This window comes from Topomyia yanbarensis, chromosome 1 (assembly GCF_030247195.1).
Source record: "Topomyia yanbarensis strain Yona2022 chromosome 1, ASM3024719v1, whole genome shotgun sequence".
In the NCBI taxonomy this organism is placed as follows: domain Eukaryota; kingdom Metazoa; phylum Arthropoda; class Insecta; order Diptera; family Culicidae; genus Topomyia; species Topomyia yanbarensis.
Genome location: NC_080670.1, coordinates 115,903,719 through 115,919,940, shown reverse-complemented (window position 1 = coordinate 115,919,940; position 16,222 = coordinate 115,903,719). Strand labels below are relative to the sequence as shown.

Sequence of the window (16,222 nt, the reverse complement as noted above, 5' to 3'; positions counted from 1 at the left end):
TGTAAAACTTAGACTGAATGACCTAGAAAAAGCCGAACAACTCGCATTTTTACATGGAATTAAATGTAAATTTTTGTGAATTGGGACGCTCCTTTTATGTGCATCTGGCAAGACGTAAAGTTACAAGTTTTTTTTTTGCTGTGTAGATTCCATTTTGAAACTCAAAAATCCATAATAAAATAAATCGGTTTTCGGAAATACAAGAAGATGACTTTCAAAATAAAGGCACTTCTACTTATATTGGAATTTCCGAAAATCTTCCGGATCGACTAAACATCTCCCCAGACATGAAATCCTCCGGTACATGCCGTTCCGTTAGGTTTCTATCAGACTGGAGTAAAATGCCAGAATAATTCTGAAGGGATCCGTACCAAAACCATCTCGATATCTTCCGGACAGTATTAATTCAGAAGTCAAACAAAACTCTGGTAGGAGCCGAACAAAATTGTACATTCCTGGCAGCTCCATTGCTGAAACCGAGCACTACAGGTTTGCTGCCAGAATTCTGCTAAAAGCACACAAATTCTATTCAAAACCAAGTTTGCCAAATAAGTAGAATATCCTACATATATTGTTTATTTTCCCGATAAAAATACTAGAATTCTTGACGTTCTTAATGAACTTGAAACAAAATATCGTAGGTTCACGAATTGTTAAGCTTGGCGATTTACTTTTATTGGCCAAAATGTTTTCCATTTAAATTTTTAAAGGAAAAAGCACCAATGATTTACGACTACAAACTTCACACAACAAGAAAACCAAAACATTTTTAGGAAGCAAGAGAGCCGGCTGCTAAAAACAACGACTTCCAGCTAAATTTGTAATAAGATTTATGTAACTTTGCTGACAGTTTCCAGAAATATATTGATTCTCTAATAATAGTTTGCTTTATCCACATTTTGGAATACGCTTTTTCTAAATGTTGTTCTAGCTGCATTGACGGCGTTCATAACGCACGTAACGAATCACGCATTTCTCTTGAAACTTTTTCGTTTCGTTGTTCGTGGTACTCGTGCAGAGAAGGCATACTAGCGCCACCAACAAATCGGTGGTACATATATGAAACAAGCACTATCTGTCAAGTTGTCCCTGGGTTGTGTTGCGTACGCAGTGAGAAATACAATAAGCTTGCACTTAGTTTGGCCAATGATTTTACGGAAATATGCAAATGTTTCGTACCTGTACAAAAATATTAAAATGCAATCTGAATATTTTTTACGAAAGCTCGCAACACAATATAAAATATATTATATACCTCACAGAAAGATAGCCTTTGGTCAGAAATTTGTGGCACTCCATAGTCCATTGACCCAACTTAGTATGGAATGACTTAGTATAGAACGACTGTAAGAGACAAACTAGTTTTTCTGCACAAGCATATTGTTGAAAAATCATTTCTAAACGGTCTTTTCAAATTTATTGCATACCTTTCTTGTACTACAACGGCTATGCAATCAATACAAAACTCAATTCTTGCAGGAATATGTTACATAGGTACGTTAGCGCGTATTTCCATTCAACAAAATATTTCCACAAATGAGTATTGTAGCAAACCCGAAAGCTGCAATTGTTTTTTTATAGGAAAGTCCTAATTACATGAATAAGGATTTATAATTGCGGTCACGTATAAAACATGAACCGGCACTACCTATAGACACTGTTTAAAAAACAAATTGGAATGTTTAGTGAATATTGGAATGTTCTTTTATCCTTTATCAATAAGTATGAGGAACATAGGACCAATCCGAACTTACACATGAGATTGCACGGAATCACGCCTTTGGCTTGGTGAGTCAACCATCAAATAGTGCTTGGAACCGGTGTTGCTGGACAGTCTTGCGCGAATTTTACACCACCATCAGTGTTGGCGCCCAATTCCAGTATTTATTTCACATTTTTAATTTATGAGCCCAAATCTCTAGAATTTAAGTATTTACCCACTGTACTTGAAATAATAATCGAACACACACATATTGATGGGGAGAGCTAGATGGATTGTTTGGTAGGATAAAAGGGACAGTGAATAAAGCGAAAGACCGCGACCGCGAAACCCGCCAGTATTTTTAAGAATTACAAAAATTGTGTTTATTTATACGTTCCGAAACATCGCGACTCCAAAACCAGTTAGTTCCATCCGTGTATCGTGAAATTAGTGTCCGCCGAATTGTTCGTGGTCATAGTGAGATCTCATTCTGTTTCGCCGCAAGCTATATGCATTAAGAAAACCCTGTGGGAAACCGGCAACATAACGATTCGTCGCGATCATTTGGTCCTTCGAACCGGATACCAACTATCCAGAAACAGAGTTTGCTGTGAAGTTTATTTGACGACCTAACGGATTCCCAAATTAATCATTGCGTTACTATTGGGACTGCATACGAACATTATTTCTGTGATAACACGCATCTCCCAATATTGCTGTGCTACCAGTGCATGTGTACAAGTGGAGGAAGCTACCTAGTGCCGAGTGCGAAGGAGAATGCGAATGAAGAAAACTTGATCTCCGTGTGTGCGAATGTGTTCCATTCGATTCAGCAGCGAATCATACTAGTGTTGTTTGGAATTGTAGCAGTGCTCGGATCACAGTGGGCAAACATTTTGCAGCAAGTGGCCAGCAGGTAAGTGGTGGCGTTGAGCTTCGCGTGTCGTTATATCTGAGTCGAAAAAAAAAACTGTTGCGTTCGCGCCGCGTGTGGTCCACCAGTGAAAGATTAGAATGTCTAAGAGCGAAAAAATCATAATGGAAAAGGTTATCCAGCGAAAGGGTTGTTATGTTACGTGCGAGTTGGTGGAGAAATTTATTAGGGAGTATAGAGAGGAGCGGGATCGAGTACAGATATCAGTGCGTATTGATGTTTTAGACCGAGCCTACCAAGAATTTCTGGAGGCTCAGGTAGAAATCGAGAAAAATGAGAGACCGGAGACGTTAGATGCCCGATTCATGGAGCGAACGGACTTCGAAGAGCGCTACTGTTTAGCTAAGGGTTTCTTGCTTTCAAAGTGTCCCCTTGAAGCACACGAATCGATACTCAATAGTTCGGTAAATCCTTCCTCTATGCCAACTGCTGCAGGTTTTCACTTGCGACTCCCGAAGATAGACTTGCCCAAGTTTGACGGTGATTTCTCCCGTTGGATGGCTTTTCGCGACACGTTCCAATCAATGATCCACGTCAATGCTGAAATTCCTGCAGTCGCCAAGCTTCAATACTTGTTACAATCGCTAGAAGGTGAAGCAAAAAAGCCGTTTGAGAGCACTGATATTGTAGCCGATAACTATGCCGTATCTTGGGAGACTCTTTTGAGACGATACGACAATCGCAGATTATTAAGACGTCAACTTTTTCGAGCACTGTACGATCTTCCATCTGTACTCTCGGAGTCACCACAAGAACTACATACACTAGCTGATGATTTTCAACGACACGTTAAGGCACTTGCGAAGCTGGGTGAACCGGTTAATCACTGGGACACTCCACTTACCAGTATGTTGTCTTACAAACTTGATTCCACAACCCTTCAGAGCTTTGAAGAAAAAACCTGCGGGAAAGATTCTGTTACGTATGAGGATTTGGTGGAATTTCTATACCAACGAGTTCGAATTTTGAAATCTGTTGCTTCCGATATACAGTACCGCTCTGTGCCTGTGGCTGGCAAACCGCATGCTTCACGAGTGGCCTCGAATGCAGCTGCATCCATCCAGCCCACTGTTTTAAGTTTTTCTGATCCACAGAACATTGATACTGGGTGCCTCGTATGTTCGGAACGACATTCCATCTACCAATGCCCAACGTTCTATCAAATGGCCACTGGTCAGCGCTGCGAAGTGACGTCCACACGAAGGCTTTGCTGGAACTGTTTGTATCCGGGTCACTTAAGTAGAAAATGCAACTCAAAGTTTTCTTGTCGCCATTGTAACGAAAGACACCATTCACTGCTTCATGCTTCCGAGAACGATATAGTCGTTTCACCTGAGAAGAAATCTGAGTTACAGCAACAACCTTCGACATCTTCTGGACTCCCATTGCCCTCTACAAATACAAGCATGGCCGCTCAACATATAGAAAACTGTATTTTCCTTGAAACTGTCAGTCTATACATAGTCGACCGGTGTGGACAAGCACATATCGCACGAGCTTTACTTGATTCGGGGTCAACATCAAATTTTATGTCCAATCGACTTGCAGACAAACTAGGACAAACGTCACAGGTAGACATCACTGTTGCAGGAGTTGGACAAGTTATTAACATTAACCGGCAACTTACCGCTACTATAAAGGCCATTTCTTTACCATTTACTGCGACACTCAATTTTCTGCTTGTGTCACAACCCAGCTTAAGATTACCTAATGTTTCCGTCGATGTATCAGGATGGAAGATTCCAGAAATAACTATGGCAGATCCTCAATTTCATAGTGCTGGTGGGATCGACCTCATCATTGGTGGTGAATTGTACCAGAGTTTGCACACCGGCAGGAGACTTTCCCTAGGAGATGGTTTTCCAATGCTCGTCGAGACTGTGTTCGGTTGGACTGTATCAGGTGGAATGGATCACGCTGTCAATGAAAGAAACCCAGTTTGCCTAATATCCGCAATGAACAATTTGCAACAAGACACTTCTCAAAAACTCATGAACACTAAAGCCAATCCTGCTCGTACCGTCGTGTTACCGTTCGTTTCGTCTTGCTCCGCCACCACCGCGTACGTTTCGCCGGTATCTTGTCGCTCGCGCGCCACCGTTTCAAGCCTTGGATCAGTTAATAAACAACCCGCAATTCGTCATAGTAATACATCCGATCAGTACTTCTGATTCAATTGTATCCTGTTTAAGCAGTCGCTGACATTCTAGAAATTGTTGGTTCCTTAATTCTATCGAACACTAAGGAGTAAGCAGCTGCCGTCGAGATAATGATGTTTCGTTGAAACAGTTGTTTCAAGGTGGCCGGAATGTTGGCGCCCAATTCCAGTATTTATTTCACATTTTTAATTTATGAGCCCAAATCTCTAGAATTTAAGTATTTACCCACTGTACTTGAAATAATAATCGAACACACACATATTGATGGGGAGAGCTAGATGGATTGTTTGGTAGGATAAAAGGGACAGTGAATAAAGCGAAAGACCGCGACCGCGAAACCCGCCAGTATTTTTAAGAATTACAAAAATTGTGTTTATTTATACGTTCCGAAACATCGCGACTCCAAAACCAGTTAGTTCCATCCGTGTATCGTGAAATTAGTGTCCGTCGAATTGTTCGTGGTCATAGTGAGATCTCATTCTGTTTCGCCGCAAGCTATATGCATTAAGAAAACCCTGTGGGAAACCGGCAGCATAACGATCCGTCGCGATCAATCAGAAAAGGGTAAAGTTGTCAAACTATCGTAAGATCCCATACAGGCTACTGCAGATTTCCTTATGGAAATATTCTTGAACAGAAAATCTGTAAGCTTCGCCTTCCTTCAGAATATTCATTACCTGGCATGGAGCAATACGAGGGAACCCAAACTAAGGTAATTTTGTACGATCTTACAGACAAAGCACGCAGAAGCTCCCATAATTTTCTAGAAAATATGGAATGTGCTTTCAAGGTTTCATCGAACGGAGAGTCTCTATTGAGTTGAGGCTGTCCTAAACCATAAAATAAATGTGGGCAAAGTATCAATAATCCTGAGGATATACTACATAGCAGCGAGTTATGCGCCGTAAGCTGAAAAAGGATCATTGAGTTTGAATGAGGCGGTGAGGTTTCGATTGAATATACTGGAGCCAATGGAGCCGTCGAAACTTGACTCGTTGGTGTAAAACATATCGTTGCAGTCGACTTCTCGAAATTTACTGTGAAAGATGTTTGGGTTCACTTACGGACTTATGTGATCTGGGATTCCACGAATCTTATCTTTCATGGATGTGTCGATAAATACAGTTGAATCAAAAGCATGAGAGAGATTGACACGTTTGGGAATTGATATTTTGTGCCATGTAATCGAAGTATATGAACATAAATCGGGTGTAGGAATTGAACTCGACAAGCGTCTCAAAATTCACAATTACTAATGGGTTCAAGATATCGCATCGAATGAGCATTCGATATGAGAGGTCCCAAAATTGATTCTTCCGCGGAAGGACGCCCGCCAACACTTCTAGACTCATCGTATTGGTCGAATGCATGCAACCCAAAGCAATGCACAACCAACAATACTGAATTCATCCCAGTTTGGTGAAGTGTATGTTCGCAGTGGCACGAAAACAGAAACACTTGTAATCTATCACTGACAATATTGTAGTTTGGTACAGCCTGATCAGGTCTCCTGAATGGGCGCTCCGCCATGTAATGGTTATTGTACGGAGAACGTTGATTCTTTGTTGGCACATTTGTTACAAATCCTTAACACAAGAACGTTACACTTACTTTTTCTACCTTAGAAGATTGCACTGGGGTACAAACGTACCCCACGCGTTTGTTGCAATTTTCGCAGGTAAAAATGTAAACAAAAGAAATATATATCATTTTATTCTTTTTTAATTGCGAAAATAGCTGTGTAATTGAATGTATGGAATTTATTGAATCAATGATACATAAATTAGGTTGAACAAAAAAAGTGAAAAAATCGCGGTTTTGACTTTTTTCGGTATACAATGGAATTTTGATATTTCTGAAAAAGTGCAATTATTTGGAAGAGTGAAAGTTGAAAAATCGGGTTTTGAAAAATACCACGAGATGGAGCGGAAATCGAAATGAAAAAAAAATATTTCTGACCAGTAATACATTGGTGCCGTTCGAGTCACATGTAGGACCGTATCTATCGTTATTTGTGTGATTTACCTACCACCAAATTCCGAGCTCGCTTTATATGAGCAGCATGCCGCTTGTGTGGATAAGCTGCTCAATCACATTGATGATCGCACTAGGGTTGTTATTCTCGGTGATTATGATTTACCGTTGCTACGCTGGAGCTTTGATGACGAAATCGGATGCTTTATCCCTAATAATGCATCCTCTGAGCACGAGCTGTTGTTAGTCGAAACTATGATCGCTTCTGGTTTACAACAAGTAAACTACCTGACGAATGGCAATGGAAGATTACTTGATTTAGCCTTTGTAAGTAGTGCCAGTGATTTTGAAATCCTAGAACCACCCGTACCGCTAATGAAATTGGATCGTCATCATCATCCGTTTGTTTTGACCATTGAGACTCTTTACGGTTCACCAGTGATTGACGGTGTAGATGTGTGGTATGATTTTTAATTATGACGAGCTAAATTCGAGAATCTCAAACATCACTTGGATTGAAATATTATCACTGGGTACTCTCGACGAGGCTGTGGACAGATTTTATCGTGAATTGGACTTAATTTTTCAACAACACGTGCCTCTGAGAAGGCGAAAGCGCCGTTGCACAAATAAACGCCCCTGGTGGAACGATGAGCTGCGCAATCTGCGAAATCGGTTAAGGAAGGCTCGTAAACGATTTTTCCGGAAAAGAGGTGAAGATGATAAATCATTTGTCCGAAATTTAGAGCGACAATTTCAATCATTAAATTCATCTTGCTTTCGATCATACGTTTCACGACTTGAGAGTAACATGAAGGACGAGCCGAAGCAATTTTGGGCTTATTTGCGGAACAAAACATCCACCCGTGGTTTTCATGAAAACGTGAACTACCGTGACAGGATCTCAACGACACCTGCGGAGTCAGCAAATCTATTCTCGTCTTTCTTTCAAAGTGTGCTAAGTAAATAACCCACCACCCTTGTCTGAATCGTACCTGAGTAGTCTGCCGACGTTCTCCTTGAATTTGCCTGTAACATCTTTCACCGAACGCGAAGTGTACACCAATCTACGTGTACACCCTACACTACATCCCTGGTCAGCAGCAAACCCAATCATCGTTCACATCACCGTCCAGAGCACCAAGGTATCGATCCAGCCTATGCATTGGTGAAGGCACAATTTATCTACGATGTGTGCATCGATGGAGAGCCACCGTGATTACCCTACAACTATCATCAGCGAAAATGCCGAACTGATAACGGGCGATAAGAGAGTGAGATCCCATCATCTCTCACATACCGTCAGCCGAATCTAGGCCTCTCGATCATCACCTTCCGATCTACCTAAATGCGATCGAAGAGGCAGTCGAAATTAGATAACCACCAAGAACGGGCAACAGACCCGCAAGTCTTTTAATGTGTTTAGAATTAAGTCGAATATAGAGTTTAAGTTCAATTTGCATGTCGTTTTTTACCCGTCGAATAAATGTGTGTCATTAAGATGTTTCTATTCTAGCCCGCGAGTTTTTGTGCGTGAGTGAGCTTGACCTGATATTGGTCATTACCGAAGTTTCCTCCTGTTGGTCCTAATCAACGGTCCGCCAAATTTGGATTTGGTCCCCCTTGGAACATTACCCCTTCACCACCTAATCAACGGTCGATGTTGGACCTGGCTGCACCACTGCTATCACCACTATCGAAGACCCAGGAAGGTAAGCGGTCAGTCCCCAACATTATGGTCCTTCGAACCGGATAGGACCGGGAAAGGATCAACGGAAGCTTGTAAGGACGCCGTCGACACAGGGTCGACGCCGCCAATTCCCACCGACGCTCATCGACTCCATTACAATCGAAGATTGATCAGTCCTTTCACCGCGGCAATCGTTCATCACGGGAACAAAGGAGATCAACGCCATTGCATTTTCTGATTGGCGTCGCTTGGCTTGGACATTTTGCACCGGTTATTCTTCCTCAGGTGAGTTGAATACCACTATATGTCCAGCCGAAGCTGGCAACCTACGTACATTTCTAACACTCGCATCTTTCTAAATTGGAACTGGAATCCGACCGAGATTTGAATTTCCGGGAGTTTCCTGGACCTGGAACCATACCAAGACTGAAGATTAGCCAGTAACCTATTCGACCTGGTAGGACAGCCACTGGACCAGCACCGATTCCTGTTACACAGGAGTTAACCGAGGGCGGTACGGCTGGCGTGTATTGCTGGTTGAAACAACAGCCGGAAGATTTCCATCGTCAGTGCATTGTCATCGTGTTCGTACTGAGCACTGGATTCAATAGCAGCGTTTGGACTCAACAAGGGAAAGGAAGAGGACGCGCTAATTAACTGTTGCTCAGGTTAGTTGAACTGATGGTATATGTCGCCGAAGCCAGGCGTACAGAAATACACTTTTTTGACAAAATTTATATCCTCTTCGATTCCTTCGTCATACGTTTGAGCCCTTTTCGACTCATTTGAGTCAATATTGATGATTATTGCAATATTATATTGTACCTTTTGGACATCTTGAAACCGCTGGTTGGTTTCTCTGGGTGAGTCACCTTAGTATATGCTCAGCCGTGGCATTTCTTTTGAATGCTACATCGTATACCCCCTCTTCACTTCCTGCCTTACGAACGATCATTACTGAGACGAATTTGGATGGTGCTACAGACCACCGTGCTAGTATAGCCTGGTTACTTTAAAATAATTCCACCTTGGCGCCTTCACCTGTTTTGTCAGGTTAGTGAACCCTACAGTATATGCCAGCCCGCTAGGTCTATACGCGGATAACTACAACACCACACCACCTCTCGTTTTATTACCGGTTAATACCATCATGCCGCCAGCTGCATCGTCTACAAAGAAGTCACCGTCGTTGAAGCAGTTGACTGCAAGGTTGAAAGATACGCAGGCTTCGCTGCTTGATATCTGGAATTCTATCGAGGATTATAAGGAAGATTTAACGGTATCCCAGGTGAATGTGCGACTGGAGAAGTTAGATGAGTTATGGGAGAAATTTAGTGAGACGTTGGTGGAGATCAAATCCCATGACGATTTCACTGCGGAGGAGGAGGCATATGGCAAGGAAAGGCGAGAGTTCAACAACCGGTATTATGAAGCCAAATCCTTTCTGATGGACAAGGTTAAGGAGAGGGAAGAGTGCCCAGCATTGGAACAGTCTACGCGAGGATTTGATACATCGGTGCATGGTGCGTTGGACCACGTGCGCCTACCTCAAATAAGGCGGCAGAGTTTCAATGGGGACATCGATGATTGGTTGAGCTTTCGAGATCTATTCACCTCCCTCATTCATTGGAAGGCCGATCTTCCGGAGGTGGAGAAGTTCCACTATTTAAAAGGATGTCTTCAAGGGGAGCCTAAGAACTTGATCGACCCTTTGAAGATAACCAAGGCGAACTACCAAGTAGCATGGGAAATGCTGCTCAAACGCTACAATAACAGCAAGCAGCTGAAAAAGCGGCAAGTTCAGTCGTTGTTAGCGTTACCTACGCTCTCCAAGGAATCCGTCGGTGAATTACATGCACTCTTGGAAGGTTTCGAGCGTGTTGTGCAAACACTTGACCAGGTGATCCAGCCAGCTGACTACAAGGACCTTTTGCTGGTAAACATCCTTACAGCACGTCTCGATCCAGTGACTCGAAGAGGATGGGAGGAGTTTTCGGCGGCTAATGAGCAGGATATATTAGCAGACCTTACGGACTTTCTTCATCGACGCGTTCGTGTTTTGGAGTCACTTCCATCAAAGCCGTCAACGGACAATTCGTCATCCAGTAAGGAACCGTCTACTTCAACTTCCTCCCAAGTGGCTAACATGGCAGCCACCAACATTTCAACATGTAATGCTGCGCACGGATCTTCCTCCCAGGTCCTACTGGCTACTGCGGTCGTCATGGTGGAAGACGATGAAAGCAACCAGTATCCAGCACGTGCTCTTTTAGACTCGGGGTCTGAGAGCAACTTTATCACGGAACGATTGTGTCAGCGTTTGAAGGTGACTCGAGATAAGGTGGACATCTCGGTTCTTGGCATTGGTCAAGCGGCAACAAGGGTCAAGCACAGGATTCGAGCTATGGTACGTTCGCGGATTTCCAATTTCTCGCGAGATTTGGGATTTTTGGTACTACCCAAGGTTACGGTTAACCTTCCCACATCAACAATCAAAATTGATGCATGGTCAATCCCAAATGGGATCGAACTGGCCGATCCCGCCTTTTTCGAATCCAAAGGGGTGGATATGGTTCTCGGAATCGAGAACTTCTTCGATTTCTTCGAGACAGGAAGACGGATCTCACTGGGAGAACAGCAACCAACACTAAATCACTCAGTGTTCGGTTGGGTTGTTTGCGGTGGTGTGTTTAGTACGCTGGATTCACTTCACATTAACTGCAACGTAGCTTCAACTGAAGGTTTAGACGCATTGATGAAACGCTTTTGGGCCAGCGAGGATATCGGATCTAGCAATGCTTATTCCCTGGAGGAAAATCGTTGTGAGGAGCTGTTTCAGCAAATCGTTCGGCGCGAAGAAGATGGTCGGTACACAGTCGCACTTCCCAAAAATGAAGACCTCCTTCTCCGGCTAGGCGAGTCAAGGGATATCGCCTTCCGACGCCTTCAGGGAACGGAACGCAGGTTGGCAAGGGATGCCAAGTTGCGTGAGCAGTATAACGCTTTCATGGAGGAATATCTTCGGTTGGGCCATATGCGGAAGGTCGAGCAAGCTAAGCTCGGTGCAACGGTGCTATCTTCCGTACCATCCGGTGGTAAAAGAGGCAAGTACCACCACCAAGGTGCGAGTAGTCTTCGATGCCTCCTGTAAAACTTCTTCAGGGGTGTCGTTGAATGATGTGTTGCTGGTTGGGCCAGTAATACAAGACGACTTACGGTCCATAGTCCTGCGGTGTCGAACTCGACAAATAATGCTAGTTTCCGATGTTGAGAAAATGTTCCGCCAGATCAACCTCAGTCCGGAAGATAGACCGCTTCAGTGCATCTTATGGCGTGCAGCTCCAGGAGAGGAGGTTGAGGTTTACGAGTTAAATACCGTCACGTATGGAACCAAGCCAGCGCCGTTTCTAGCCACCAGAACGCTGAAACAGTTGGCAACGGAGGAGGAAGGACGATTTCCACTTGCAGCAAGGGCTGCTAACGAGGATACGTATATGGACGATGTCATCACAGGATCAGACGACGTTGAAACGGCGCTGGAAATGCGATTTCAACTGGACAAGATGATGTCGAGGGGAGGTTTCAAACTAAGAAAATGGGCTTCCAATTGCCCCAAGGTGCTGGACGATATCTCACCCGAAGATTTGGCAATTAGAGATTCCGAGGAGGTTTCTCTGGATCCAACGGCTTCCGTAAAAACTCTAGGCCTAACATGGCTGCCAAAACCCGATGTGCTAAGGTTCCAATTCAACATTCCGGAGTTGGAAGAGGATACCAAGCTTTCGAAACGTCAGATCTTGTCAGTTATTGCTACATTATTTGACCCATTGGGGTTGCTAGGAGCAGCTATCACTACGGCAAAAATATTTATGCAGCGTCTGTGGACACTTCAAGATGAAAATGGTGGAAAACTGGAATGGGATCAGCCACTACCTTCCACGGTGGGTGAGGTTTGGAAGAAGTACCATGCTCAACTACCGTTATTCAACACGATTAGTATCGAACGCTGCGTGATCATACCAGGAGCAACATCGGTTGAAATACACTGCTTTTCTGCCGCTTCAGAGAAGGCTTTTGGAGCATGCCTGTATCTGCGGAGCCAGAACTCAAGGAAAGAAGTTTTGGTACGGCTTCTCACCTCAAAATCGAAGGTTTCCCCGCTCAAATGCCAAACTATCCCACGGCTAGAGCTTTGCGGTGCACTCTTAGCAGCTCAGCTTTACGAAAAGGTCCAAGATTCTATCAAAATGAAGCTAAAAACCTACTTCTGGACGGATTCCACGTGTGTACTACGTTGGCTTCTAGCCACTCCAACAATATGGGTCACCTACGTTGCCAATCGTGTGGCAAAAATACAAACCATCACCGAAGGATGCTTCTGGGGACACGTGCCTGGAGTCGAAAATCCAGCAGACCTGATTCCCAGGGGAATATCGCCAGAAGACATCTTGGAAAATAATTTCTGGTGGAATGGACCGAGTTGGTTGGAAGCGGACCCGACGAGATATCCAAAACAACCGGAGAACTCAGCCGAAATCGGAGAAGAAGAAAGACGACACACTATCGTGGCGAATTCTGCTGCATCACTGGCCGCGTTCAACGAGAACTACTTTAAACGGTTTGCATCTTACACCGACGTGATTCGCCGGACTGCGTATTGGCTGCGGTTGATTAAGCTTCTTCGTAAACCCAGGCACGAGCGAAGGGATGGTTCCTTCCTCTCTACCGCTCAACTTCGAGAATCAGAATACACGCTAGTAAGACGAGTACAAGAGGAAATGTTCGCCGAAGAGTGGAAGGCGTTGCGGAAAGGCCAGCATATGCCAGCGAAATCTCCGTTACGATGGTATAACCCATATTTATCCAAGGACGGAATTATCAGAGTAGGTGGTCGAATCAGCAAATCCGAAGAAGCTGACGATGCCAAACATCCAATTCCTTTACCCGCTCGTCATGTTTTCACTCGTATGCTATTGAAGCATTACCACGAGCGCCTTCTACACGCAGGTCCCCAGCTTCTATTGGGTACGGTAAGGTTGCGTTATTGGCCTTTAGGAGGGAGAGATGTCGTTAGACAGATCGTCCACAAATTTCTACGATGTTTTCGTGTTAAGCCAACCAGAATTCAGCAATTCATGGGGGAGCTGCCAGCATCCAGAGTTACAGTATCACGTCCATTCTCCCGAGCTGGCGTCCATTATTTCGGTCCAGTTTATCTTCGACCAGCACCGCGACGGCCCGCTGTGAAAGCCTATGTCGCGCTTTTCATTTGCCTGTGTATCAAGGCCGTTCATCTAGAGCTTGTTTCGGATTTGTCGACTGATCGGTTCCTTCAAGCTCTACGTCGATTTGTCGCGAGACGAGGGAAATGTACCGACATATTTTCGGATAACGGCACCAACTTCGTCGGGGCTAGGAATAAACTGCGAGAGTTCCTTATACTATTAAATGACAAAACCCACCGAGAAGTGGTGTCTACGGCTTATGCTACAGAAGGCATTCAATGGCATTTTTCACCACCTAGCGCCCCACATTTAGGAGACATCTGGGAGGCAGCAGTTCGATCTGCTAAAAAACACCTACTGAAGGTCATCGGTGAAAATCCGGTATCACCGGAAGATTTTACAACACTACTCGTGCAGGTGGAAAGATGCCTCAATTCCCGACCGCTAACGTCCATGTCAGAAGATCCCAATGATCTAGAACCGTTGACGCCATCGCATTTCCTTGTCGGAGCCTCGCTTCAAGCCCTTCCTGAACCCAATCTTGAAAATGTTCAGCTCAACCGTCTGAATAAATGGCAGTTAATGCAACGTAAGCTTCAAGATTTTTGGCGCAGATGGCGCCGGGAATACCTGTGCCAACTCCAAGCTAGGACCAAACGCTGGAAGCCACCAGTTCAAATCGAGGTGGGCAAGCTGGTCGTGATCCAAGACGACAATCTGCCCCCAATGCGATGGAGAATGGGAAGGATACACAAACTCCATCCTGGCGACGATCAGGTAGTACGCGTCGTTACCGTCAAAACAGCTGGTGGAATGCTAACACGCCCTGTAGAAAAATTATGCATTCTACCGCTACCAGACTCCGATGCTGACGTCGAAGCAGAGGACAACCTATCCAACAGTCTGGTGTAATCATCGTTCCTTTCCCCATCCTGTCGAAGAGGATATTTCTGTTTCTTTATTTTTCAGAAATCAACAATTTCTGGGTGGGTGAGGATGTTTGCGACTAACAATGATCCACTACATCCCTGGTCAGCAGCAAACCCAATCATCGTTCACATCACCGTCGAGAGCACCAAGGTATCGGTCCAGCCTATGCATTGGTGAAGGCACAATTTATCTACGATGTGTGCATCGATGGAGAGCCACCGTGATTACCCTACAACTACTATCATCAGCGAAAATGCCGAACTGATAACGGGCGATAAGAGAGTGAGATCCCATCATCTCTCACATACCGTCAGCCGAATCTAGGCCTCTCGATCATCACCTTCCGATCTACCTCAATGCGATCGAAGAGGCAGTCGAAATTAGATTACCACCAAGGGACCATTCATAAATTATGTAACGCAAAAATTGCCCAAAATTGACCCCCCCACTCCCCCTATGTAACAAATTGTTGCAAATTTTTCCATCCCCCCCTCCCCTGTTACGTAACAAATTCCAAGAAAAAAAATTTTTTCTTCGATGAAAACATGTTACGTAACGATCTAGTTAACACCCCCTCCCCTCTTTGTCACAACTTGTCGTACCCCCTCCCCCCTAAAAGCGTTACGTAATTTATGAATGGTCCCCAAGAACGGGCAACAGACCCGCAAGTCTTTTAATGTGTTTAGAATTAAGTCGAATATAGAGCTTAAGTTCAATTTGCATGTCGTTTTTTACCCGTCGAATAAATGTGTGTCATTAAGATGTTTCTATTCTAACCCGCGAGTTTTTGTGCGTGAGTGAGCTTGACCTGATATTGGTCATTACCGAAGTTTCCTCCTGTTGGTCCTAATCAACGGTCCGCCAAATTTGGATTTGGTCCCCCTTGGAACATTACCCCTTCACCACCTAATCAACGGCCGATGTTGGACCTGGCTGCACCACTGCTATCACCGCTATCGAAGACCCAGGAAGGTAAGCGGTCAGTCCCCAACAGTACCGATATCTATGCTTTTCAATCGCTCTCTCGGTGAAAGTATTTTTCCTGCCAAGTGGAAGGAGGCTTTAATAACACCAATTCATAAGGCCGGTAACGTCCATGACGTCATAAATTACAGGGGAATTTCAATCCTGAGCTGCCTCCCAAAACACATCATCACTACAGATCAGCATGGGTTTGTTAGAAAGCGCTCAACAACGACGAACTTAATGAGCTATGTGTCAACGCTGATTGATAAATTAGAGAAACGACAACAAATTGATGCAGTGTATGTAGATTTCTCCAAAGCCTTCGATCGCCTTTCTGATCAGCTAGCTGTTGAAAAGTTGAGGCGAATCGGATTTCCGGACTGGCTGACCAACTGGATCTTCTCGTACCTTACAAACCGCAGTGCATCTGTACGACTTGGAACTGTACTTTCAGACCCTTTCGACATCACATCGGGTGTACCTCAAGGGAGTCACCTTGGACCTCTTCTCTTCGTGCTTTTTGTGAATGACATTTGCAGCGAATTGACATCGTGTAAGGTGATGTACGCAGATGATCTGAAAATTTATCGCATCATAACAACTCTGGTAGATTGTTGTGCACTTCAGATGGACATAGATAGG

General features: G+C 44.3%; 1 protein-coding gene across 1 annotated transcript; it reads left to right on the top strand.

Moving 5' to 3' along the window:
* Nucleotides 1-11,710: 11,710 nt before the first annotated feature.
* LOC131675834 (uncharacterized) lies at nucleotides 11,711-14,596 on the top strand. Its single transcript, XM_058954975.1, has one exon. It carries the CDS (start codon nucleotides 11,711-11,713, stop codon nucleotides 14,594-14,596), a length of 2,886 nt encoding a protein of 961 aa, XP_058810958.1.
* The last annotated feature ends 1,626 nt before the right edge of the window (nucleotides 14,597-16,222 follow it).

Bases quoted from the DNA above. Each gene is read 5' to 3' on its own strand.
- LOC131675834 (XM_058954975.1), top strand. From the start codon at position 11,711: ATGCTAGTTTCCGATGTTGAGAAAATGTTCCGCCAGATCAACCTCAGT.